Raw genomic sequence first — 25954 nt, forward strand, 5'->3', positions numbered from 1 at the left:
ATAGGATACTACAGTGTTTAAGTGTAATGATGGTACCTTAAAAATAAAGAACCACTGCTCACTGGGGGAAAAACCCAAAACTTCGTGACACTGATTTGGTGTTGGTGTAGTAAACACGTTTTGTGGGCTTTTGTTGTGTTTTCTTCTGAATCTTCAATTCCATCTGGTGTAACCCACTGGAGGAAATATTGGTGACACTGCACCTACGTCTTTCTAAGCTCTCTGCTTACACAGGAAAACTAAAGATACTGTAACATGTGATATTGTTAGGAAACAAAACCACCTATTTTATTAATAGACTTGGGGAAAAAAAGTTGGTTTATGGAAAAAAGTGAATCTTAATGACTTTCTGTTTCTAGTCAAATATGCCATCATAGGTCTACAGAAATACCATTGTGTCACTGTTTTTACTCTGTGTCATTACTCGCTGTCACGAACTGGAGTCTCCTTACCTGCTTAAAACAATGGCAGTGGGCCTGAGGAGGATGAAGTCAGAGTGGCAAGATGGATCAACGAGTTTCAATTGTTTTTGCTCTCTGCTGAGCTCTCAGCAGACTCCACGAGTGGGCTCCTTCACCACGCTGACCAGGAGGCTTTTTGTCGCTGGGAATTCCAGAGCGGGCTCTCCTCTGGGTGACCGAGGGATGTATGGAGCTGTCAGTATGACACTCTGAGAAAGTGAAATAGCTTAGAGTACTTAGCTGTGTTACAAACACTAGTTGTCTTGGAGCACCTCCTCTAAGCACAGCAACTGTTGCTTCCCTCAAGGAGCCTGGACAGCTGCAGTAACTTTTCAGAAAATAAGCAGCTGGTTCTGTGTGGGGGAGTGATTTTTAGGCTCTTCTCAGCACTAACACTTGGCAGCCTTCTCTAGAGCTCGTATTTGTGATAAACTCCAAAAGCAGAGCAGCTTAAGGATGAACTGTGAACTTGTGAGGCACAGAATTTCATGTGGGTTTCCTGTGAAGTGAGACTTCAAAAGGTGAGATTCAGCCACCTGCACAGGATAAATCTTTTCAGTCAGGAATTTCAGTGGATGAGGTAGTTCCTCTTCTCAGCAAAGACGACTTCTGCAGCACATCAGCTCGCACTTCTGGTCCCGGTTCTCTTCAGTATCAGCCTTCCTTAGCATGAGATTTAAACCTCTGCTGTTTGAAGAGAAATGAAATTAGGTCCAGGATCATGTAGCATAGAGTTGTCTTTGGTATTTTCATGAGAATGAAGTTAGAGTTTACTGCAAATGCCATACTATGAAGAGTGGCCTCTATGATGAGACAATAGTGTCCTTGAGTTGCCTTCTCTCTGGGGCAGCCACAGCCTGTTGGGATTCATGACACTTTACTGCTTCCATCCCTTTTAATCTTTTAGCTTTTGGAGAAGTTGCCAGCATGGCCTTGAGGTCCAGAAATGTTATGGAAGCACCAAATATTTCATCAGTAGCAGTTTTCAAAGGCCTGTATTTGCTCAAAAAGAAGAGAAGTGCTGCTGTTTTTGGGCAAAATGTTGAAGCATCAGTCAGCTTCTTTTTGAGCAGTTGAGAGAGATATAGAAGGTGATATGAGCAGGAATCATCAGAGATAGGTTTAATTTAGAAATACCATTGTCTTCTTATGGTAAAACTCTAACCCTGGAGTGGTAGATACTGAATGAAAGTATCCAAATGTAGGCTTCTGTGGTAAACTCTATTTTGTTAGATGGTTGTTTTGTCTATGTGGTGACCTTTAAAAACTGCAGTTCAAACATGTTAGGGAACATGTTGAAATTGCTTCTGTCCCAGCCAACTTTTCAACATCTCCTCTGTGCTCATTTTACAGTTAATCCCTTCCCCATATCACCTCTGTGCTTGCGTGTGGTTGGGGTTTTTTGACACTCTGGAGGGAAAGATGAAGTGACACTAAGAAATACTTTTTGAAAAAGAAAAAAGTAAATATTGTTGCCCTTTGTGTACTTCATTGGATGTTTGCATTTTACAGGCGACAGCAGAACAGATCCGCCTTGCTCAGATGATCTACGATAATATCGACAGGGATTTTGAAGACAAAGTGAAACAAGTATGTTTCTTACGGTACAGAGCTTTCATGCCTTGCAGTAAGGTGCTCCAAAGGTGGCTTAACGTTTTTGGAGGTGGAGCACCTGTTTCTGATCTATATGAAATCTTTTTCAGAAAGATGTAAGTTTAACTAGGAAAAGATGCTCTTAACTGCACTGTAAAGTCTGCTTCCCACACAAGAAATTGTGTGGTTTAATAGCTCTGGCTGTATAGCTACATGAGTGCATTTTCCTTTGTAGACAGGCCTTAAATGCAAAACTCATGTGTGCTGATGTGCCTTCCAGACTGTATCTCCAGTATGGTCTTGGTGCTTAATGACTGTCAGAATAAAGAGTGCATTCAGCTTGTCTATATGTACATGCAGGTGGGAAAAATGTCACCTGTGTAAACTGAGTTTGCTAATATCTTGGCTGCTTTTCAGGAGAAGTAAAAACCTAGCCTATCTTCAAGGTGAATGGAAGTGTTATTTAAAAAAAAAAATTAATTTGACCTCTTAAATCTGTGTGTGCATTAAAATTGTACAATTATACTGTGCAATAAGAAATCCCACACCATTTCTTGTACCATGCCCAGTCTGAGGTGCAATGCTCGGTGTTCCATTACCCAGTTACAGCTGACACCATTATTTCAAGCAGTACTGGGAATCCGGATCCCTGTTCTGTGGGTGTTGGTGGTGTCCTACTGAACACATTATCACAGCTGGAAAGAACCTCCTAGGAGTATGCACAGGGGAGAAGAATTACTGTGAATGTATTAACGCAGCAGAGGAGCAGATTTCTTCATTTCTTTCCCTTCATAAAACCTCCCCTAAAGCATCACTAAGGGATTCTTGTTCCTGTTACATGATTGTTCCATTTCTGTGCCAGAAGTGAAGTCTGGTACTTCCTAGACCTGAAGGACCCTCATCAATAGTGCCTGTAGCTCTGCTGGTGGGAAGGATAAGAGTTAATAGAGTTTAACATAGTTTAACATAGGAAATCTTCAATATTTTGTATTGTCCATATATTATTTCTAGCTTATGTGTTTGTTTTTTTTTTCCCCTTTGCTGGATGTCTCATGACAAACTGTGATTATTTCCATGCCTTGCTCCTCAGGATGTGCACTGCATGTTCATGGAGCATAATTCAGTACCAGGTCTCCTTGAGTAGCTGTTGCTTATGCCTTTTGTGTGGCTTTATGCTGAAATGCTTTGAGGGAGCTCATCTGGCTGAGAAATAAGTTTCCTTAGTCTGGATGTTTCTCCATATGAATCTGCCATGTTTTGCATTATTAATATTCTTACACAGTAGGATAAAGGGATGGAGAGAGTTAGATATGGGAGTTTTCCTGGCCTCTTTCATCTTTACTGTTGTATACTGTTGTATCTGTGGTGACAGCATTTGCTGCAAGCATAAAGGAAAGAAAAAAGGTGTGAAAGTGTTTTCCTGATTACCATTTAATTTGTGTCTTTTCCTGTCTCTTCTCTGAATCCCAAGAAGATCTGTAAAATGCAGATACCTTTATTTAGGATTTTAGTTAGCTCTGACTCAGTAGCTATGCACTGTGTTGGGATCTGTGGAGGTACTAACTCTTACTTTCTTGTGATAATTTAGATGCTTTAACATGTCTGACTTTTACTGCCAGCTTATGGAAGTGACGGGGAAAAGCCAGGATGAGAGCGTAGTGGCACTACATGATTGTAATGGGGATATGAACAAAGCAATCAATGTACTACTGGAAGGAAATTCAGACACGGTAAGGTTTTACTTCCATGTGAAACAGCTCTTTCTGTTTACTGCATCTTTCTGTTTCTGAGAAGTGGTTGGGAAGGTCATTATTTCAAAAGGTTGTGATTTCTATGTCTCCATTCAAATCCTTTTGAAAGAAATGGAGACTGGGGCAGGGTCTTTACTGCATGCATACTTTTTAGTAGTCTGAAACTTAAAAATGTGGTGGGTGTTCAGCTGGTCTCTTGCATAGTCCTCCAGCTTTCATTTACATGCAGCAATTTTAACTCTGCAGCAGAACTCGGTGCTCTGTCAGGCACTGGCCTGGCTTTTGCAGGACTGTTCTGTAGCTACTCTGTAGCACCTCCACAACCCTGAGACTGTCACGTCTTTGTAAACCTAAAGGGCAGGTAGATACATGAAGTTGTGAAACTTCATTAGGTCTGTGTTACTGGTATTGAAGTTGGAGAAGGTTTCCATATCTGAAAGTTGCAGTGATAGTGCTACTAATGGCAGAACAGCATGCAGCCAGCTCTTTCACTGCTGCTTATTTGCATAATTTCATTGAAAAACAGACTAACCAGCATGTATGTAACAACAAATAATGTTCCTTATAATGTGGCATGGAGCAATTTTTATCCTAAGAAATTCCAGGAAAATATGTCTTGCTGTGGTTAATTTTTGCTGGAGGACTGAGTTTTTCTCAGGTGGTGGGCTATATTCCACCTCTTCAGAACTGGGGAAAGAGACCTGGACATCCTTTCTTGATGCTGAACATGGTGTTTCCTGTGGTTTACTAGGATGTGTACTCTGGCTCACTGCTAATGAGGAAACTCATCCCTCACACCCTACATGTAGGGCACGTTCTGTTCTGACTCAGGACGTTCTTTTCTATTCCCTTTTCATTTCTAAGAGTCTGAGGATAGGGAACATTAAATAACTTTCTTAGTTTGGCAAATTAATGTAGGTGATCATGACATGGAAGAAGTGTTCAGAACTCTTCAGTTAGGAGCATCCTGTCCTTCTTTTTGACAAGCCCCTCTGAACTAAGTGTCCTCTTTAGAAAAGACACAGCTCAAATAGAGAGAATGTAAAGGGCTGAAGGAGGAAGGAGTATTAATTGAAGGGTGTGAAGAAATTGGATCTTCTTTATGCAGGCTTGTGGGCCTCTGCCTTGAAGGGTTTGTTTTAAGGCCCTTGTACTCCAGACCAGTTTAACTGTGGATTTGGTGTAAAGTTGAAAGAGTTACTGCTAGTTCTGAATGCAGATTTCCAAATCTTTTTCTCTTGTTTGGCTCTGCTTTGATGCACTAAGTGTTTTTTAACCTCATTTGGAAAAATATGTGCCTATCCAGTTTGAGTACATATGCAAATTTACTACCAAAATACCTTATCTAGACTCTAAGTTCCTGGAGATGGGCATGCATATAAATGGATCTGCCATCTGAATGGTTTGCAGTACCTTTTTAATTTGCTTTGCAGCTATGGCTCAGTAGATTGACCACACAATTGTGTAGTGTAGCAGTTGCTGTGGTATTCTTAGGGTTCTGTTCATCTTATTTTTCAACTCAGATACAGTCCCTGAATTTATTTTAAAGATGGAGTGTAATATTAAAGCTGAAGCCTGATGTTTGGACCTTGGTCCTTTGTCTTTTCTAGGGCTTTACAGTATTTTGCTCTCTGCAGTGAGTTGAGGCTGATCAGACTGAATGATCTGGCTTATCATGGCTTCAGTTTCCACAAGTTGTTGTTTTGCCAGTCTCTCTCTTGGTGCTTGAATTCTTTTATGTCTGGATAGTGGTTTTTGGGTGGGTTTTGGGGTTTTTTTGTCCCCGTAGGCCACACACTCTCATCAGTCTCTTGTTTAGTGATACTTATAAGCATTTTTTGTTTCCCTGGGAGAAAGATAGCTCTGTGCATGCTCCCTTGCTAGATTTATGGAGGTAGCTGAGAGGAGAACTGTTGCTTCGCACATCTTCTGTATTGTGGTCCTATCTAGGCTTCCTTGGAGTAGTAAAAGTCCATCATAACCAGAAATATTTGTGATTTTCACATTTTGTAAGAAAAATCCAACTTCTAAAGCTTGTTTCTTTCTAACCTCTTCCCCAAAATACATCCTATGTTACCATTGTGGTTTGGAAATTTGAAAGGTTATGGAAATACCTGCTACAGGGGTGTGAGGTGCAGGTATACATTAGAGCTGTCTCTTCCTTTTTGACTCTTGTGTCTAATTCCTGTTCTGCCAAAATAGACATCCTGGGAGACTGTAGGGGGAAAGAAGAAAAACCCTGTGAAGGAAAGCCTAGAAAACAAAGATAACAGAGAAAAACGGGTGGACAGAGAAATGAGCCGCGGACGGGGAAGCTCCAGCAGACGGGGAAGAGGAGGAGGCAGCCGTGTCCGAGAGTGTATGTACAGGGGTTGATCTGTAAAGGTGGAGATGCTTTTCTTGCAGCTGAAACTCTTGACAGCAAATGCTTAATGGAGTAAAGTCCACCTGAGTTGTAGCTCAATGCTGAAGGCGTCATAACTTACTTGTGTGACACACATGCTTGATTTGTCTATGTCACTTGTCTTGGGGGTGGTCTGTGCTTTTTCAGAGTCCCTTGATTTAAACTGGGTTATTGATTTGTACAAATTACTGTTCTTTATGTAAGTTTCAGTGTGAGTCTTTGTAAGGCTGCTTGGGAGGAAGTACATCACTGCACAGCTGACACACCTTGTTGTTCCTTTTAATGAAAAAAAAACCCAAAACAATTATCCAGCTTTGCCTCCATCTCCTTTTAGTAGTGGGAGAACCTGAAGATGTTCTAATCTTCTCTAAGGGGAATGAAAAGACTGGGATCATAATTAATCTAGCATATATTACTCACATAAGCGAACCAAAGGTGAGTTTCTGCAACAGAGAAAATTCTATGTGAGTTGAAACATTTAAAAACTTGCTACAGTTTATACACATGGAATATACATTGTGCAGAAGCAAACCTTGTTTCCAAATCAGGTAGCATCAGGTTAGATCAGGGTTGGATACATGTTGCTTTTTTCTTCATTTTATTAACAGCATCAAAGCTGTATGCATTGCCTGTAGGGACTGTACACAGCACTGGTAGATGAGCAGGGAAAAGGAGGTGATTAGTATGTTTAGCTTTTCCCTGAAAAGCAAGAAAAGCATTTATAATATTAGCCAACTCTTCTAATTAATTATTGGAATATACTCAAACATTGTGCCAGTTAAAACATTGTGAATCTTTGTGGGACAGAGGAATGTCAGAACTGGAAGATACTAGTAAGACTTTTAGCTATGCTCAGAACTAATTGAAATAGGATTCATCAAAATGAAAGTGAGGGACAAAAACTTTGCACAAGCTAGATATGCTGCTTGTCTCCTGTTATAAACAGGAGTAAAGATTTTTCAGATGTTCACCAAATCTTGATACTCTTTTGACAGCTTTATGTCCAAGAGTTAAAGAAGTTGTGCAGTACAAAATCTCAGCTGTGTTTTAAGTGGCCAGTCTTTTTTTTTTCCTTCAAGGAGTCAGCTGTCATTCAGAGTGCCTTCTCAGGAGTTTTCCCCAAAATACTGAAGTTTCAGTGCTTTTCTCATAGCTTTCCTTAGCTCAGTCATCATTTCTCTGATCTAAAAACAAAGGAGAGTTCTCTCAAGTTTCCCTGGTTGTACAGGGATGTGGTATGGGCAGACAGAAGGATTGTTCATGTTTATCCCTTATTCCTTCACTGCTGCCACTAAGACAGTATCAAGAAGGCATAGCATGAGGCAGCTTTATTTCCCACCTTGTTGAAGAGGTGAGGATTATTAATTGATTTAATAGTGATTTAATAATTACTATAGTGATTTAATAATTGATTGTTTGTCTAGTGCAAGCTGTGAAACACTGCACTCTTTCTTTTTCAAAAAACCCTGTGTCTGCTGAGGGATATTTCCCTCTTACTAGACACTTTACCTCCTATTTGTACACTGCAGAGCAAACATACTGCTTGCAGCCAGGCCCCCAAAGGAGAGTGGCTGAGATCTGTTGACCAGGCCAGTTGAAAATCTTGCCTTTTCCTTTGGGGTTCATGTTGAATAGAGGGCAGTGTTGTCTCTTGCATGAGTCTCTAAAGCATCTCTTAAGCTGTCCTTTCTCCACAGTTAGAGCTGAAGAGAACGGAGTGGACAACAACCAAGGAGACAAGCCTTCGGACCGTGGGAAACGTGGCCGTGGGAGAGGTGAGGTGGTGGCATTGGCATGGGACTGGCACGGATTTCATGTCCTGAAATGGAACACTCACATTTATTTCCTTTTTAAATACTTATTTTAAAGCATTTGTTCGTTATACTTTGTTTCCATAAGCACTTCAACCACCTTTAATTTAGGTACATCACTCCCCTTACCCCTTGTCATGTCTTGGTCTCAGAACAACTTAAAACAATTGGCACAAGGCACGTTTATGGTGAATTCCTATGTAGCAGACTGGTGTAGTCTGGCTGTGGAGAGCTGTTTTCCCAGATTGATTCATGCCAGCCTCCTGGTTTCTCAGGATTTATCTTGGCAGCAGGAGAGTGCAGGATTCCATCTGTAGGGCTCATGGGAAGGGATTTGATATGTATCTGTGCTGTTTCTTTTGGGCTGGATTTGGTTGTCAGGCTTGCTTTCTGCTTTTGGTAGCCAGTCAGAGAAGGTATAATGACCTTAGAGGCTTTATGGTAGCAGAAGGAATTTGGTATGGAAGAGTTGATGAGAACTGTGGAAAGAGTGCTGTGGAGTCTTATGTACAGCTCTGATCTAATCCTGTGGAAGAGACAGAGAAGATGTTGATAATTGATTTGATGTGGAATCAAGTGATTTGTAGCTAGTTTGGATTTTCACAGTGGAAAATAAAAGTGGTCAGATGCTTGTTCTTTCTTAGATGAGGAAGAGAAGTGAAAGTAAGTAACCTTCATACAGCATAGATTGTGTGGAGTTGTGGGTATTAAATGAGTTTATTTGGTGAAGTGCACAGCAGAGCTAATGTACTTAATAATGTCTGACTCATTAAAAAAGTTCTGCCTTCAGAGGACTTCTTGCTGGGACTTCCAACAATGAGGCATTCAAAGACACACATCCAGCATCGTTGCTTCAAGATACTCATCTGGAAGTGGCAGAAAGGTGTAAAGGGGTGCAGCTTCCAGGGGGTTGTGATAATGTCTTGGCTGTGCCTGTGAATCAGCCAGGACCAAATGGTGTGTGTCTAAAGGGAGCTTTCCAGGGGAAGGGTGTAATATAGCTCACAGGTGCAGTTTTTGGTATCAGCACTGTTAGTAGATGGCATGGGAGTGTTACAGTATTTGTTTTACAGAACGATCCTTTCTACTAAAATATAAACATAAAGGCAGGATTTTTAAAAGAATTGTTCAGTGAAATGTATTGGTTTCTTTAAAATGCAGTCTGTTCTTTGCTGTGTAACTTCATGAATAGTATGCTGCTTTTATTGTCAGCACTGCAGCTCTCTAGGTGAATATCATACGTCTCAAGCCAAAGCACTAAATCATCAGATTAAATGGACATATCTGAAGAAACAGGAACAAATTCAACCAATTTCTGTTCACTTGCTTAGTCTACATAGTATTACTGTGTCTCTCTACCAAATATTTTCGACTGTGTTCATGGGAGCAAAGTATCTTAATGAAGTGTTCTCAACAGTCTGTGATAAACCTGTTGAACAGCTTCAGGTTCATTCTATTACAAGTCTGTGTATTCTGTGGCAGGAAATACCTAATTTGATTTTATGACACAAGCCATTGAAATCTGCAGGGATTGTATAAAGCTGTGTAATTCACTTCTGAGTATTTTAGGGGTACATGACCTTTCTTTGCATATTAGAAAACATAAAGAACAGCTTCATTTCATTCAGTAGTCTGTCTTCTCTGTCACACAGTATAGTAAAATGTGGAACAAAGTACTTTAGCTGTAAGTAAATAGATTGGTAATTGCCACAGAACCCTTTTATAGAAATGTTTTATACAGAGTCTGTGTGTGTTCAGGCATTGGATAGAAAATCAGGGTCCAGCTAAGATGAACAAGGCACTGTCTTGCTATTTTAAGCTGCCCTCTCAGTGCAAAGTTATCCTACTGCCTGCTTTCTAGGGGAAGGTTTACTGGGCCACTGATTGCTGCTTCACTGCAGAACAGTCTCATTTTGAGGAATGATATCAAGGCATGGAGTGATAGTTCAAGGGGTAATGGCCTTAGCTGAAGGACACTAGTTCTAGATTAGATACTATGAAGAAATTCTCTGAGGGGGGTGAGGCCCTGACACAGGCTGCCCAGAGAAGCTGTGGCTGCCCCCTCCCTGGCAGTGTTCAAGGCCAGGCTGGATGGGGCTTTGGGCAGCCTTGTCTGGTAGAGGGTGACCCTGCCCATGGCAGGGAGGTTGTGACTAGATGGCCTTTGAGGTCCTTTCAAACCCAAACCATCCTGTGATTCTGTGATCTGAAGATAGCTGGAATGGCATTGACACTGGGGTGATAATATGCTGTTTACTGAGGTGGTGGGGGGAGAAACCCTGATAGTGAGTGTTTCAGCCTTGGGGCTGTAGGCACTAGCCTTGCTGTGCATCTGTACATCTGAGAGTGTAAAGTTTGGCTTAGGAAGGAGTCAAGGTATTTCTTTTTTTTAAGATGGGCTTTACATCTGTGTCTCTTTTCAAAAGTGAAGGTCTTGAATGAGCTTAGATGCATGTTTTGGATTTCCTGTGCCAGAACTATGCTGGTCTTTCTAAAACATGAATGTAGAGCAGATCTTTTTTTAGGTCACAATCTGAAGTCTGTTTAGTTTTGCTGAAGTTAGTTCTGCCTAGGTTAGGAGGCTGTGTGTTGTCATGTAAAGTGTTTGGTGTTGTTTTTGAGATCAACCAGAACTTAACTTTAACATGAACATAACTTTGTTGTTGGAAGTTTTACTTCGTGTGCTTCTTAAGATTTTTGCTAGAGTACATGCAGTACATAAAACTGATTCAGTGCTTCTTGTTTTATGATGGCTGGTAAGATACAAGCCAATTATTAAATATAGCATCAGTGTTTGTTTTGGTTGTATGGAATACCTAGAAACAAACTTTCTCTACTTAGCCTCCTTATCTCTTCGTAAGGCTTAAGCCTCTGTCACCTCCATGTCTGCTGGGAAGATGTCTGCTCTGCATTTCCAGAGCAGGGACCACAGCTGTTGAGTTACTGTGTAGCTGAAGAGAAGTACAAATCTAGCCTGTTGCCTGCCCTTCTAGTCTGCAGCTCCTTTTCCTTTCAGCTGTTCTTAGGGCTCTTTCTTAATCTTAAAGTGTCTTCATTTAATTTAAAGTGTTGTCCTGGCTTTGGCTAGGATAGAGTTAATTTTCTTTCTAGCAGCTGGTGCAGCTCTGTGTTTGGGTGTCAGGATGAGAGCAGCACTGATAACACACTCCTGGTTTACTTGCTGCCAAGCAGTCAAGGACTTTTCAGCTTCTCACCCTGCCCTGCTAATGAGAAGGGGATGGGGAGGGGATGGCGTGACAGTGGGGGTGGATGATGAACAGATGACAACCCAGGAAGCTGGGAGGGGGCACAGACAGAACAAGTGACCCAAACTAACTAAAGGAGGGTTCCATATCAATGATGTAATGCTTGGTATAAAGGGGGGGAGGGGGCAGTGGGGTAGGGGTTTCTGGCTCAGGAATGGTCCTGCTTTGGGGTGGCTCTGAGATGTATGGTCTGAGTTTGGTGAGAAACTGCATTGTGTATCCCCACCTTTGTATATTCTGTTGTAAGTCCTGTTGTTGCTATTTCCCCTTCCCTTTGCTGTCCCAGTAAACTGTCCTTATCCCAACCCTTTGCTTTTGTCTTTCCATTCTTCCTACTCCTGCTGTGGGGGAAGTAGTTGAGAGGGCATGTGGTGCCTAGCTCCTGGCTGGGGCTAAATTACACCAGTCAGTATGAATGTCCTGAGTTTTGAAGTAAAGCACCTGTGTGCAATGGGACTCAGCCAGGACAAGTGACCCAAACTGGCCAAAGGGATACTCCATACCCTCTAACATCATGCTCAGTATATAAAGTGGGAGCTGACTGAGGAGGAGGGGTTACTTTCAGAGACAGGCTGGGCACTGGGTTGCAGGTGGTGAGCAAATTGTATGGTATATCACCTGCTTTGTATATTCTTTTATGAGTATTGTTGTTTTACTCTCTGCTGTTCCAGTAAACTGTCCTTATCACAGCACACAAGTTTTCTTCTGCTTCTCCTTGCCATCCCACTGCGCACTGGGGAGGAGTGAGCAAGTGGCCATCTAGTGCTTAGTTCCTGGTTGGGGCTGAACCACAGCTTGTTCCCATGCTGTGTGTGTTTGGTTTGGGGGAAGAAACATTCTTAGTAAGGTAAACAGTTCTTTCCACGCATGGACAGTACCAGAGTGAAGATTTCCTTGTGTGATTATGAGTGGGTTTTAACTCCAAATGGGTTTTAGTGGTAACAGAAAATTTCACCACCTGCCTGGGTGTAAGTGTTGAGTTCTGTAGAATTCATTTCAGATAAGAAAGATGGAAATCACGTAAGTGATGGCTACTGTGAGCTGAATCAACCAGGAGGGATGTACTGGACAGCAGGTAATAAAAACCCAACAGACAACTGAACAATTGTTTTTCAACTGTTACAGCAGTTAAAATGCTAAAGGAAACAAGTGTCTTTTAAATAGTTGATTGTTTTAAATTATGTTGGATAGATGTAGTAGCAGGAATGTTGACTTGAATCAACTTTAAACATAGTTCCCTGCTTCTGTTCTAGAAAGCCAGAACTTTCTGTAACAGAAGTGAAGCACTTGGTGCTCTAGGTGGCTGTTTCTAGTTCCAAGTGTGAAGGAACACGAAGAGGTTTGAGGGTTTATTTGAGGCAGGAGGATGTTTCTTATTCTTTGCCTGGTGTCTGTCCTTAGCTTTTGTGCTCAACATACTGTTGGCTGTAAGAATCTATTCCCTTAGGCTCACCCGAACATTTAATGAGCTACTGCCAAGTGGCCACTGCTCGGGAGCTGACTGGGCATTGCTCAGGGGGTGGTGAGCAGTTGCACTGTGCATTACTTGCTTGTATTTTTTAAATACAAATATTTTCCCTTCCTTTTTCTATCAGATTAAACTGATGTCATCTCAACCCATGAGTTTTATGGTCCCCACCCAACCCCCCCTTTTTTTTTTCTCCTGATTCTGTACTTCATCCCACTGGTGAGGAGGAGAGAGTGAACCACTGTGTGATGTCTAGTTGCCTGGCAGGTTAAACCACAACACCAGTTTTCTGGCATTTAACAAGCAGGATGGTGGTTTAACTTGCTGGTGCAAAGGTGAAGTGATAATTTTGGTCTCTGGTAGTGGTTTTGTTCTCACTCACTGGTATGTCGAAAGGTGTTGGTGCAGGAAAGAGAGCAGAGCTTGTGATCGCTGGTGAGGAAGACATCAGTTGTAATAGTTCTGATTTAAATGAGTTTAAGTTATGTGGGATTGCTTGTTCGGAATTTGAGTCCTGTTTCTGACTTGCAGTGTGAAGCCTCATTTGCTCACTGACTTCTTCAGTCACAGCTGAAAAGCATATAAAGTTTGCAGTTGCCTAATGGACATTCATAGTGGCTTCATGACTAACTTCTCTGTGTTAAAAGACTGTGCCTACTAAGGGTTTTAAGGCCATGTTTTAATTCAGCATGAGAATTTGAGAATATTATAAGTGATCTGGTTGTGTCAAAGAGAATATCAGCCCTTTGCACTGGCATCTGGCATTAGTGACCATGATGTATGAGATTCCATGTCTAAGTTAGGGTGGTCTTCTAGTGCTGAATGATACTTTGAGTTCTTGGTGTCTTTTCTAGCTTTGAATTTAGTGCTTTCTGTAACCCCCCTGGCTTGGTACTTCCCTTTTGTCTTCACTATAATGTGTTTTGGTTACATTTTTTTAAAATTATTTCAGTTTTCACAGAAAACATGTACACAGTTATGAAGTTAAGGGAATCCACTTGAAATTCAAGTTAAGGTTTAACTTTCTAAATGATCTAATATAAAAAAAACCCCAAACAAACCCTTGCTGGCTAGTAGTCTGACTGTGTATGGAACTTCAAGAACAGCAATTCTTAAAATTGTTAGAAGTTCTTATCACTGGTTTTAGCCAGCAGTTTATTATTCCTGTGCTAATACAGTATCTTACACATGCCTCACTTGCTAAAACTTGTCTTGTGTTTAAGGTTCTCTCAGGCTTTTGCACTTGGGAAGCTGTGACTTACCTACACAATCTATTGGTACTTTCATGGTAGTTATTCCAGGTAATCTTTCTGTGCCTTATGTCTGCCTTACTCAAAAATTCTTCTGCCTGGCTGTTTCTGTGATTCAAAGCTCCCAATTGATCTTGTAGCTGAGCTTGTCAAAAAACTGGTGATCTCTGTATCACAGAATCTCCTGAGCTGGAAGGGACCCATAAGGATCCCCAAGCCCAACTCCTGGCTCCACACAGAACCAGCCAGGTCAGAGTGTGGGACTGAGCACATCATCCAGACACTTCTTGAACTCAGCCAAGCTCAGTGCTGTGACCCCTTCCCTGGGGACCCTGTTCCAGTGCCTGACCACCCTCACAGTACAGAACCTCTTCCTAATATCCAGCCTAAACTTCCCCTGTCACAGCTTCATGCTGTTGCCTTGGGATCCATCCCTGGTCACCAAAGAGAGGAGATTGGCACCTGCCCTTTTGCTCCCCCTTGTAATGATGTAGACAACCCCATCATTAGTAAATGGCATTAAATGCTGTATTGATATGTAGGAAGTAAATGTATTACAGAAGTGACCCCTGTAAGATCACCAAGTAAACTTGTTTAGCTGGATCTCCTCTTAAAATAAATTACTTACTGGGCAGAAAGATAACCCGGAGTGCACTGACTTCTGTGTATCTGAGAGCTGTGACTCCATTGTGCCATGGATCAGCTTTCCAGTTTGGGGATTTTCAGTGGGTGAAGAGCAGTAGGATAGGCTGAGGGGAGGTTTGGGGGCCAAGCTACAGTCAGTTGGGTACCACAGGGTCTGGTGCACTGTAGGGTAGGCTGAGGGGAGGTTTGGGGGCCAAGCTACAGTCAGTTGGGTACCACAGGGTCTGGTGCGCACTGTAGGATAGGCTGAGGGGAGGTTTGGGGGCCAAGCTACAGTCAGTTGGGTACCACAGGGTCTGGTGCACTGTTTCCTATGGAAGAGTAAAAATCACAGCTCCATATGTAAGCTTGGTGAAGAGGGATAGCTGCTGCCCAGCTGCAGCTCTTTCTTAACCTCTGTCTGCCCTCTCCCCAGGCGCTTGTGAGAAGAAGATGCAGAGATAACAGGCCTGGTCCAGTGTCTGATTTCAGCTCTGTGTTCTTGCTCTTTTGTGTTGCTGCTTGGGGAATCCTTCCTCTGCAGGTTTCTGTGGTTCCTCTGTAGCTAGTGGTTGTCATCTTGTGTAGGATATGGGTAAACCCATCAAACTGTGGGTAAAGCTATCCTGCTGTTTTGATGCTTCTAAGAAATACTTGGAAAATATCAGTAGTAGACATTTTAGAGGTCCACAAATGTCTTTTAAAACTTGGACAGTGAATTAGGGCAAGGGGAAGAACGAGTGGTGAGGGGAGGGCAGGGAAACTCATGAAAATAGGAACTTCCTAAACTAGTTTTACCATCACCTTGGAGCTACTGCACTGTTTTCAGTTCAGGTGGTCCCCTGAAAGTAAGGGGTAACTCTGATCCAAAACCAAACAGCCCATCATGAGTAGTTCTGGTGTTTGTGCAACCAGTGTATTGGTGACTTAAAATGACAACTTTTGTCCCTTGGTAAACATACAGTTTGGTGGCTCATAATTACTGCGTGGTTTTCTTGTTAGAAAAAACATTGTTTTGTTCTCAGCCTGCAGTTCTTAACCTCCTCCTGTTCTTGTAATACAAAGAGCAATAAAAAGTCTTCCTCAAAAGAAACCCCAAAAGTGGAAAAAGCTCAGATGTTGAGGCTCTAAAGGAGAGGGGTGGGGAGAAACCTTTGCATGTAAGAAATACTTTCTAACAATTTACACAGACATGTGCTTCATGGATGATTAGGTAATACAAAATTTTTCATGCCTTGTTGGCACTACACAACATACAAACACACAGCTGTTCACTGTGTCAAGAATCTTGTAAGCTGAGGCTAGTAACCAAAATTGGAGGAAACAAATATTAATAGAAATTAATATTCTTATGGATGGCAAGCAGGAAGCTCCTGGAGTAATTTGAATTGGGTGTTTTTTCATGTCAGAAACGATTAAGGGGAAGACAGAAGGAACATATGATTGCACAGGATAGGGGTGGACAGGTGAGCTGAGCCTGAGAAACAAGCAGGGTATTTAAACTTTCAACTCAGACAAGGGGGGACAGGGTGCTTCTTGATAGATCAGGGTAGACAGGGAAGCTGGGATCCTAAAGTCTCTTGGGTAAGACAGAGAAATTGTAGACAAAATGTTGAACTATCTAATGATTTGGCAGTAGCAGCCTCGTGGACTGGGTCTTTAGTGAGTCCTTGTCTTGACATGTGGAGCTAATTAATTAGGTACAGAAAAGAGCAAAGAATTGCAAGTCCTATTGAAACACTTAGTCTGAGATGAACTGGAGATTATTTGTGTATGTTAAGGCAATAAGCCCTCCTGTGAGGAAAATAAATTGTGTATAACTATGGCAGCTTTTTTTCTTCAACCACAGTATTTTCTGATGTGACAGACTAGTGACTGGTGGCTCCTCTGCTGTTGCTGTTAAATGGTGTTTTCTCTCCTAGGGTTTGGACGTGGCAGAGAGAGAGGAGCGGGGAGGTTTTCAGCCCAAGGCATGGGGTAAGAAACATGCAGAGAACAGATTTTGGCAAGGATCAAACTCTCAGACAATATAAATTGACAGTATTGCCACTACATGTATTAATATTACTGTGTTTGATAAACCAGTATAAATGCAAATATTCACAAATCTGTTAGATGATTAATGAGTTTTTTAGTCTTAAACCAGTATTTCTAACTAGATACAGCTCTACAAACATAATGTATTTCACTCAGTGTTAATATCTCAAACTTGGAGAACCCATTTCTGTCAGCAGCAGCCACATAGTGCCTAGAAGGCTGAAAGTTCTGTGTGGGTGCATATAGTCCTAGGTCAGCTTTAAAGGAGATTTGCTTCAGAGTGATGTAGAATATGCAAGCTCTATATAGAACCAGAAAGAGTAGCAATTATAAACTTTCTCCTGGTTTGTCAGGTTTCATGCTTTAGCTGTTTGGACATACATGTGCCCTAAAACAGAATCAAAAGAAGTTACTCAGCATCTCTAAAGTTTGGTCTCAGTTTTGTTGGAATAACTCTCTTCAGAGAAATGTAGTCTCCACTACACTCACTCAGTGCTTCTTTGGTGACATGTCATGTAATACCAGTGATGTCACAGTGAACAGAAGGCTCATTCTACTTCTCTAATAATCCTTCTTGTTCATACTTGTGATAAACTGAAAAGAGGCTTTTCTTCAGTAATCCTTTTTCACCTTTTAGCTGCATATGTGTTTTGGCATTGGTGTAAGGAATACCTTCAGAAGTACTTACTGATGTTCTGACTCCTGTCCTGCACAGAGCCAGTGTTCTGGAAGGATATGATGGTTTCTGATCAGTCAGCCACATGCTGAGAAACTGTGAGCTGGGTGGGACTTACTGGTGTGCAGATAAACTAATGTTGGGAGGAGTAGCTATGCTGTTAACTGCTTTTTCAGGAACTGTTTTGGTTTAGTTTCTCTACAGTTTGGGGTTTTTTTTCCAGTCTCCTCACTTTTTTCTCTTACTACATTTCCTCTCTTCCTTTTTTAATCTGTGTCTCCTCATAGAAGAAAAACCTTTTTTTGAAAGCGAAGTTATCAAGATAAATTATGTGGAAATCAAGATGTTGAATCTAATACAACTTCAGCTAAAAATGATGTCACTTGTGTTCATTGAATGACCCATGTGTTCTCTCCCATTTCTTAACTTTTAAAACTCCAGGACATTTAACCCTGCAGACTATATGGAATCTTCTGCCACTGATGGTTTGGGGACAAAATCTGAGGTTTGGGAGACTGGTCAGAATGATGCACAGGATGGAACTGGTAAGATGCTTCAAGAAGTGGAAGGATTGGGATGAAGAGCTGTGGCAAATTGCAGTTAAAAATAACGATTCTGTTAGTGTTCAGTTAACTTCTGGAAATGTGAATGCATCTTGCACAACACAGACACTCATTCACTTCTGTAGCATCATCACTGCTGATGATGTGCAGAGCATGTGCTGTAGCCTGACTTAAAATCTGGTTAGAATAGCAGGAAGGTAACTTGCTATTTTTTCACTTAGTACTAACAATCCCTTGATAGACAAAGGGATTTTAAGAGTTATTGGAAAAACCTTGTATGAAAAGAGCTGTTTAGGTAACTTAAGTACTGCTCCAGAGTCCACCTAATCTTGTTAAGGAGTATTCGTCCTATTAGAAGTGATTGGCTCACAGGCAGTGGGCAGTAGGGTTGAACATCTAAGGAAAAGAAAAAGGAAAGAAAAAACTGTTTACAAGTATGTATCCACTCAGTGACACTGGGATGGCTTTGGAAACCCCACCTGTACAATGCAGGAAAGATTTGAGTCTCTGGGATGGAGAGTTCCAGGATCTGTGAAAGAATTATTAACTAAAGCACGGGTAGACACAGCAGTCTGTCTGAAGGTAGACACAGCTGCATGTTTCTGTGTGGAGTTTCAAGTATGAAGTACACCTGGCTAAAGGCAAGAGAACAGGCAGTTTGGAAAGGAACCACAGGACAGCACTGACAGGCTGAGACAGAGGGAAACCCTGTATGAAGATGGAGAAATTAATCTACATTATTGTCTACGTTAATCTACATTTGGGAAACAGTGATGTGAGAGTTTAAGGGGTTTTTTAACCTTAGCAAAGGGTAACTCTTCTGATCTCTTCACTGCTGAAGCATATTCAGATGATTTTTCATCAAGCCACGTGTCAAGGGTGGAAGGAGGAGACAGATACTGGAGGTCAGGTTGTGCTCTGTTGAGCTCTGCTGTGAGCCTCTTGAGATCATTCAGCTTTTTAAGCTTTACACAAGCCATTTTCCACTTAACCAGGGAAGACAACAGGCTCAGAATTTAGGAGGGCTTGTTAGGCAGCTGTCTTGTTGCTCTGAATGGCTTCTAGTCCAGTATGGCAGAGTGGCACTGAATATATTAATGGTGGTTGAAAGGCAGCTCTCTTGATAAATATGTCGTTTTTCCAAGGAATTGCTTTTGAAATGGCTTGGTCCTATAGTGCAGATACAAGTACACCTTGTACTTTCATTCATGTTAATTTTTCAAATAGGTTTATCAGGTAATTAATTAGAGGGACGTGTGATGACTTGAAAGTTTCTTTAAGAACACTGATGCTCACTGTATGGTAGTGAAAAGCAGGGTATGTTGTCCCAAGTATAGCAGAAGCAACAAGGCTAACTAAAGAAAGGAGACATAGAAGAAAGGTGTGAGGAGGCTGGACCAGATGTAGAAAGTTCACTGCTTAGTTATTAATGAATGCAACTCTAAGGCTGTAGCTTATGAATGGCATTGACCTGTGCAGTACTTCCCAAGCAAACTCAAATGCTTTTGTGACTCTCCATGCTAAATCAGGATAGTCTTCATGTGCCTCCCCTGTGGCAATTACTGTTCCTTCTTGTAGGCAACTTCTTAGTCTTCAGTAAAGGAAGACTTCTGCCTAGGAAGAAGAGGAGCTTGGTGTTGCTGATCAGATCCACCTAAGAGTAGAAACCACAGAGTCACAGAATCTTAGGGGTTGGAAGGGACCTCGAGAGATCATTGGGTCCAACCCCACTGCCAAAGCAGCTCCCCAGCTCATACTGCACAGGGAGATGTCCAGATGGGTCTTGAATCTCTCCAGAGAAGGAGACTCCACACCACACCCCCCTGGGCAGCCTGTCCCAGGGCTCCCTCACCATTATCATGAAGAAGTTCTTCCACATGTAGAAGTAGTAGCAGACAAAATGTGGGGCTGGAAGCAGGTTGTTGAGCTGTTGATTTGGCTTGTTAATTACAAATATTAGTACAATTATTAGTGCTAAGTTACCAAAGTGGAGTTAAATAAAGGTGTGAAGGAGGGTAATGTTTATGTATGGAAATCCATAAAGCCTGCTGTGGGCTGGTGAAGGGTGACAGGTAGGAGTGTGCATAGAGGAAGGGCAGGATTTGTTCCTCAGTACCCAGTCCTGTTTCTTCTTTCATCTAAAAGGAAGGAAAACAAAATTAACATATCGTGGCTGCCCAGAAGATCAGTGTCTTTCATCTGCAGTTACATTAAAAAGGAGGTAATGGGCAGCTACCTGGAGAAACAAAAGCAGTTTTCTGCATCAGTATGTTTTCCAAACACATAAAGCAAATATTAACTCTCTTTAAGCCAGTGCTGGGAAAGGATCAACATGAAAATTTTCAACTGAAAAGAAATGCATTACTTGTTTCCAAAAGGTATTTGCCCTCTCTGGAAGAGCTCTAGACCCTCATGTCCGGAATTGTTGCAGATGCCAGCAGAATCTCAGTAGCCTGGATAAAAGGTGTTTCCAGGTGCACCTCTGTGTAATCTTGTAGAAAAGCTAGCCTGTTCTGTGGAAGTAAAAATTAGCATTGTTGGTTGAGGTAGGAAGGGGTTAAAAGGGTGAATCTTTGATAGTTCATAACATTTAAGTGTAATAGTGTTCCAAATAATTAGTAATTGTTTTTCCTCCATCCTGATTTTTGTAAAAGTAATGTACGAATGAAAGGCGAAGAGAAAGGACAGGTTGGAGAAAACAAAATGACCAGCCCTTGTGAAAAGGGAATAAACTTGAACAGCATGATTGGTATTTTCTTACAGGCATGCTGAGTGTTCAGTCTCTTACCTGTTTTGTAATGTAAAAGGCAGTGGGAGATCCTGAATGACAAATCACAGCCCTTCTTAAGGTGGTCACTTCTGAAAGTGGGTTATAAAAATGGTAATTTACTGATACTTCTGCTTTGATTGTGTTTCATAAATTTCACAGGAAAAACTTCATTCAGTATGATCTTGGCTATAAATGCCTTAAGTGACTCTCAAACTGAAGACCAACAAAGAAAAAATACAGTGTAACTATCAAGGGGGGAGGAGGTGTAGATTGAAGTTAGAAGGAAGTGGGGGGTTTTGGGGTGGGAGGGGTGTTTTGGGACTGCTGTAAAAGCAAAACGTTATAAGGAAAACTTTGGGTTGTTCTGGATTGTGAATGCAATCCAAAAGGGAGGGATTAGTGTGGCAGTTTGGGAATAGACCAAACCAAAATTATTTGGCTGTAATATCTATGTCAGATTGTTCAAAGAAGGAGAAAAATAATCAAATAGTGTGACAGGAGGTGAGGAATTGGCAGAAAATAGCTGATAACAAAACCAGTTGGTATACTTCTTAATGGCTTTAACTTTCTAAACCCAAATGTGTTGTGAAGGGAAACAGGAAAGAATCATGGGTAGCTATCAGGGTTGGAGTTGCTATGACAGGGATCCTTGAAAACACAACATACTTTCTGTGGAAAACAGAGAACTCTTAAATTGTGATGCATGGCAGGGCATAGGGGTAAAGAGTGGGAAGAGGATATATGAAGCTGCAGTAATGCCAAGGTGGATTTTGGGCTAAAAGGAAATGGATACACTGGTGGCAAGATCAGACTTAGAATCCAGCTATTAGGAGGGTGTAGGGGAATTGGGTGTAATGTAGGGAAGAGCAGTGAAATGGGTGAGTTGGAAAGGGAAGGTGTTAGTAAGTGACAATACACATCTTAGCAGCTTGGGTAAACTAATACAAGGGTCAAGGGTTGTGCTCAGTACTTAAGAAGAACGAAAGCATGGGACTGTCATCATAAGTAGGAACAACAGGTACACATCTCAATTGAATTTCAGAAAAATGTCCCAAGCATTATGCAGGCAGGTTTGGTTTCCCAGAGGCAATGAGAGATACTCAAGAGTTTGGTCTTAGTTTGTCTCACCTCTTTTTGTGTGTGTTTCTAGCAGACTCAGAACTCTGTTATTTGAGTTCTGGCCCCACCACAAGGTTTGTATTCTACAGAGACAGGCCTTGCTGATGGGAGGTACATACAAGCAGGGCAAATAAAGAAACTATTTCTTTAAAAAACAAATATCAGAGGAAGGGATCATGGCTTAGTCAGCAGAAGGGAGGGAGAATCAACTGTTTCTCATTGGGCTGCTCTTCCTTTCTAAAACTTCAGTGTCCATGTGTGGATTACTCTAGATGTTTGAGACACTGTAGTAATTTTGCTGTGCTCAGATATGATGATTAGTTTTTTTTTTCAAGTGCCCCAATATTTTGCAGCATAGAGAAACCTCCTGATTAGGGCCTGTTTAGCAAATAGTGAGCAGGTGTCTCAAGCATCTCTCTGTTGCTCCAGAGAGCCAGCACAAAGTGGGTTGTTACTTTGCTTGGACCCACCATGCAATTTTGGAATTGGAGGTATAAACCCCCTCTCTTTTCACCATATATATCTTCCTGGTAGGCCTGTTTGGTTGGATCAGTGCCATTGCACCCTCCTGGGCCCAAGACACTGCTTTGTAAAGGTGTACAGAGCAGTGGGTTGATGCAGTGGTGGTATTCGTATGAACTGGATTTGATGCCCTCTCCTGGGGGCCTGTTTCTGGATCAATATGTCTCAGAGGGTTCCTGGTTAAGTAAAAGGAGATTATTAAAGCAGTAGTCCTTTTGCTTTTGTACTTCCAGGTCATGGTAGCAGGAACTTTACTGCTGATGTTTTCTTTGCTCACGGTTATGTAGTTTAAATGAAGGCTCTGGCTGTTGCTGGGGTAACCTTCCCTGTGCTGACACTGGTGGGCAAGGCCTTCAGCCCTTTATTGCTCTTGCATGTCTGTGCCTGCTGTTTCCTCTGGAAGGGATCAGGTCTTTGCATCTGTAGGATCATTTCCTGTCATCTTCCCATTGCCACGCGCTGTGGACTGTGCACTGTGCTCCAGTGTTCGCCAAGTAAGCTCTGCCACAAGTTAGGGGAAGCAGAAGCTTATTGACTCTTTTGCTGCTGTCATGGGGATTATGTATGTTTAAAAACAAGACTGCCCTGTGAAAGGATGGGATTCTGCCCTGAGGAGACAGTTAACAGGCTGGAAAGGAGACTCCAGAGGCATAGCTTGGATCTGGAATTCAGATGTGTAGAAAGTAGGTTATGGATGTCACAGTTGGTGTTGTGGTTGTGTTTTGTTTAGGCTCTGTGTGGATTTGGGTATGTAACTATGAGTTCTTGTGGGAAGGCTGAGTAACCTTTTACTGTCACTGGGATCATAGGAAGAAGTTCTTCAAATGTTTGTGACTAATTGCTGGTTGCAGACGTGTTCATGTAAATTCTCTCTTGTGCTGTAGTGGCTGAGAAACTCCTGAAACTGAAATCAGAAATTAAAGGAGGAAAGAAAAGAACTCACTTCCCAAGATTTCAAACCTGCAGACCAATTTTGTAGAGCTTCCCATGTTTCCAACCACCATCTCCTCATTTTGTGTTCCACACAACAGAGTTGTTTATGAAGCAGAAGGATTGAAATACTGTGCTTTTACCTTGTAACGCTTTTCTTTCCTTCCCTAAACTACAATAGGGGCATGGAAAAATGCAGTAGAAGACTGGACAGCAGAAGATTGGAATGAAGATGTAAGTGTACCTTTCTAGACTGACTGATTAGTTACCCTTTTCAGAGTTTTTGTGTTGTGTTCAAAACCAAAATACTTTGCTATATTTATGCAGTATTTCTTACTATATTTCACACTGTAATTCCTGTTTAAATGTACATATATATTTAGATAAGCTTATTTTAAAAATAAAATTGAATCAAGAACACTTAGATGAGGTGGACAATACACAGGTAACAAAATGATAAGTTTTATCCCAAATTAAGTACAGTTCCTCACTGCTCAATGCTGATGGGTGTTAACTGTGTACTTCCCCTTACTATTGTGTAGGGATTTAAACTCATATATCACAAGACTTTTATGTATAAATGCTGAAGCTTATCAACTTCAGACTCTTCATTTGATGCTTTTTGTTTGAAATCTGCATAATTGTTTCACTTAGTCTACTCCATAATATAATCTGGCAGTAAGCTGAAGCGAGCACTTAGTTGATTCACTCCTGTTGCTGCATCATGATGTGTTGTCTAAGGTACTACAGCAACTTTGTCTCTCATTTTTATCAGGTTAGAGGGATCTTCATGCCTGTAAAAAAAAATTGTCATTTGTGATCAACATGTGAAAATTGTGGGTTTTGGTTTTAAGTTACTGTATTGAAGCTTAAGCAGTTCAGAAAACAAGTGAGGTAGCAAGAAAAATGAATATAGAAACTAAGATTTTAATATTTTATAGGAGTATCCATAATTTCAAGTTTATTTTCAGGTGAGTGTCTTGGAAGTTGTCCCTTTTGCCTTCTCCCATAGGGTGGGATGTCAGTGCTATCCCGAGCAACGTGTGAATATGTCATATAGCAGATATGAAGCCTCTGCCCTCAGCTAATGACAGGGCTGTGTCTTTGGAGAAGAGAGGTCAAAAAGCTAGCATCTTTTTCAAACCTGCCCTCTCTCTGCAGCACCTGCTAGAGGTGGGCTAAGGACAGTGAAAATTTCTGGCCTTGCTTCTCACTCCCCAAAATACATTATTAGTAATATTGGAGGGGTGTTCAGCAATGGTGACTAGGGATGTAATGTCTTTAAAAATTAATTATTGAACCTGCATAACTTGCATGTGAATGTTGGAAGTGCAGCAGATGAAATCTCTGGTCTGTTGTCGCTTTTGATTAGTTTTAGAGCCCTGGAAAAATCCCTGTAAGCTAGGAGAAAGTTGTTCATGTGCTGATGTTCAGGAAGAGTGAATGAAATGGTGAGCTGCAGACACATCAGCCCAAAGCATGTTTGGGGAAGAAGTAAAAGAAAAATGGTTTGCTTTTAAAAGCAGATGAATCAAAAAAAGGGGCAGCATACATCTTGTGCCATTCAGTGTGGTTTCATGGCAGATAGGTCCACTTCAAATCAACCTGGGCGTTTATCTAAGTTAGGAGTTAAGTGTGAGGAGAGAGTATGTTCTTGTGAGAGATTTGATCTGCATCATTCATTCTAAAGTAAATCACATGACAAAACACATGAAGTGGGTTAAAACCTGCCTTGCAAATTTTGGCCAGTCTTTTACAGGAGGACCCTAACTGCACATGGACATTTCTAGGAGGGCTATAAAGGAATCCATTCCCAGGCCAGATGCCATCTAGTGTCTTTATCAATGAGTAGGAAATAAAAACATAATAAGAATATTGGAATGGCAATTCAAATCAAGCTAGCCATGCAGAGGACTCTGGACCTCTACTACACTTAACCTCTTCAAGTGAAAAAATTTCTAATATAGCCAAGTGCCCATTTGATTTAGAAGATTAAAGACACACCTCCAGAACAGGGGTCTGTTTTTTGGAGAGCAGCAACTGAAAAATCTTGAGGATTGTGATGTGTGATGACAGATGAACAGCTCAGCATGATCTCATGGAGGTGAAAATAAGCCTTTTGGCCTGCAGGCTTTCTTTCCTGTCTCTTAATCATTCTTGGTTTATTTTTCTATATTCATATGCTCATGAACTTAATTCTAAAGTACTGCATCCAATTACTCATTGCCTTTACAAAACAAAAATTGTGGGAAATAGATGAAAATTATTTACTGGTAGAAGAGGTCCTTGAGAGGGAGACTTCTAGTTTACCCAATCTGAAAAGCATATTATTAGCCTATAATGAGCTCCAGTTTTAGTCTAGCAGACAAAGGCATAATATGAACCTGTGGCTGGAAAAGGGAGCTAGACATTTAAGATGTATAATAAACAATTTTAGCAGCATGACTAATAAGTAACCCCAGAAAGCTGATGTATTTGCTGCCAGATACAAGGTGTGAGCAGGTGAGTGAAGTTTAATATTGTTTCAGCTGAGAATCATTTGATTTTTCTGATCTAATAGTCCTGTATGGTTTTTATCTTCAGTAGTAAGCACTGAGCAAGTGTAGCAGGTTGTCAGCATGCTCTTAAATAGAGTGGAAACTATTTGCAGTGAAAATAGGTTCTATTTTGCTAAAGGGACATTCAGAGCATGGACAATGAAGGACCAGT

The 25954-nt window shown here is 41.3% G+C and overlaps 1 protein-coding gene across 1 annotated transcript in view; it reads left to right on the forward strand.

Annotated features, from left to right (window-relative positions):
• Positions 1-25954, forward strand: part of UBAP2 (ubiquitin associated protein 2) — a 128789-nt gene that overhangs the window by 26347 nt on the left and 76488 nt on the right. Inside the window, exons 3-9 of the mRNA XM_084277975.1 lie at positions 1974-2051; positions 3674-3784; positions 6008-6164; positions 7907-7984; positions 16551-16605; positions 17783-17886; positions 23427-23479. Of these exons, the coding sequence (XP_084134101.1) occupies positions 1974-2051; positions 3674-3784; positions 6008-6164; positions 7907-7984; positions 16551-16605; positions 17783-17886; positions 23427-23479 (636 nt within the window). The remainder of the gene's footprint in view (positions 1-1973; positions 2052-3673; positions 3785-6007; positions 6165-7906; positions 7985-16550; positions 16606-17782; positions 17887-23426; positions 23480-25954) is intronic.

Source organism: Gallinula chloropus, assembly GCF_964237585.1.
Source record: "Gallinula chloropus genome assembly, chromosome: Z".
In the NCBI taxonomy this organism is placed as follows: domain Eukaryota; kingdom Metazoa; phylum Chordata; class Aves; order Gruiformes; family Rallidae; genus Gallinula; species Gallinula chloropus.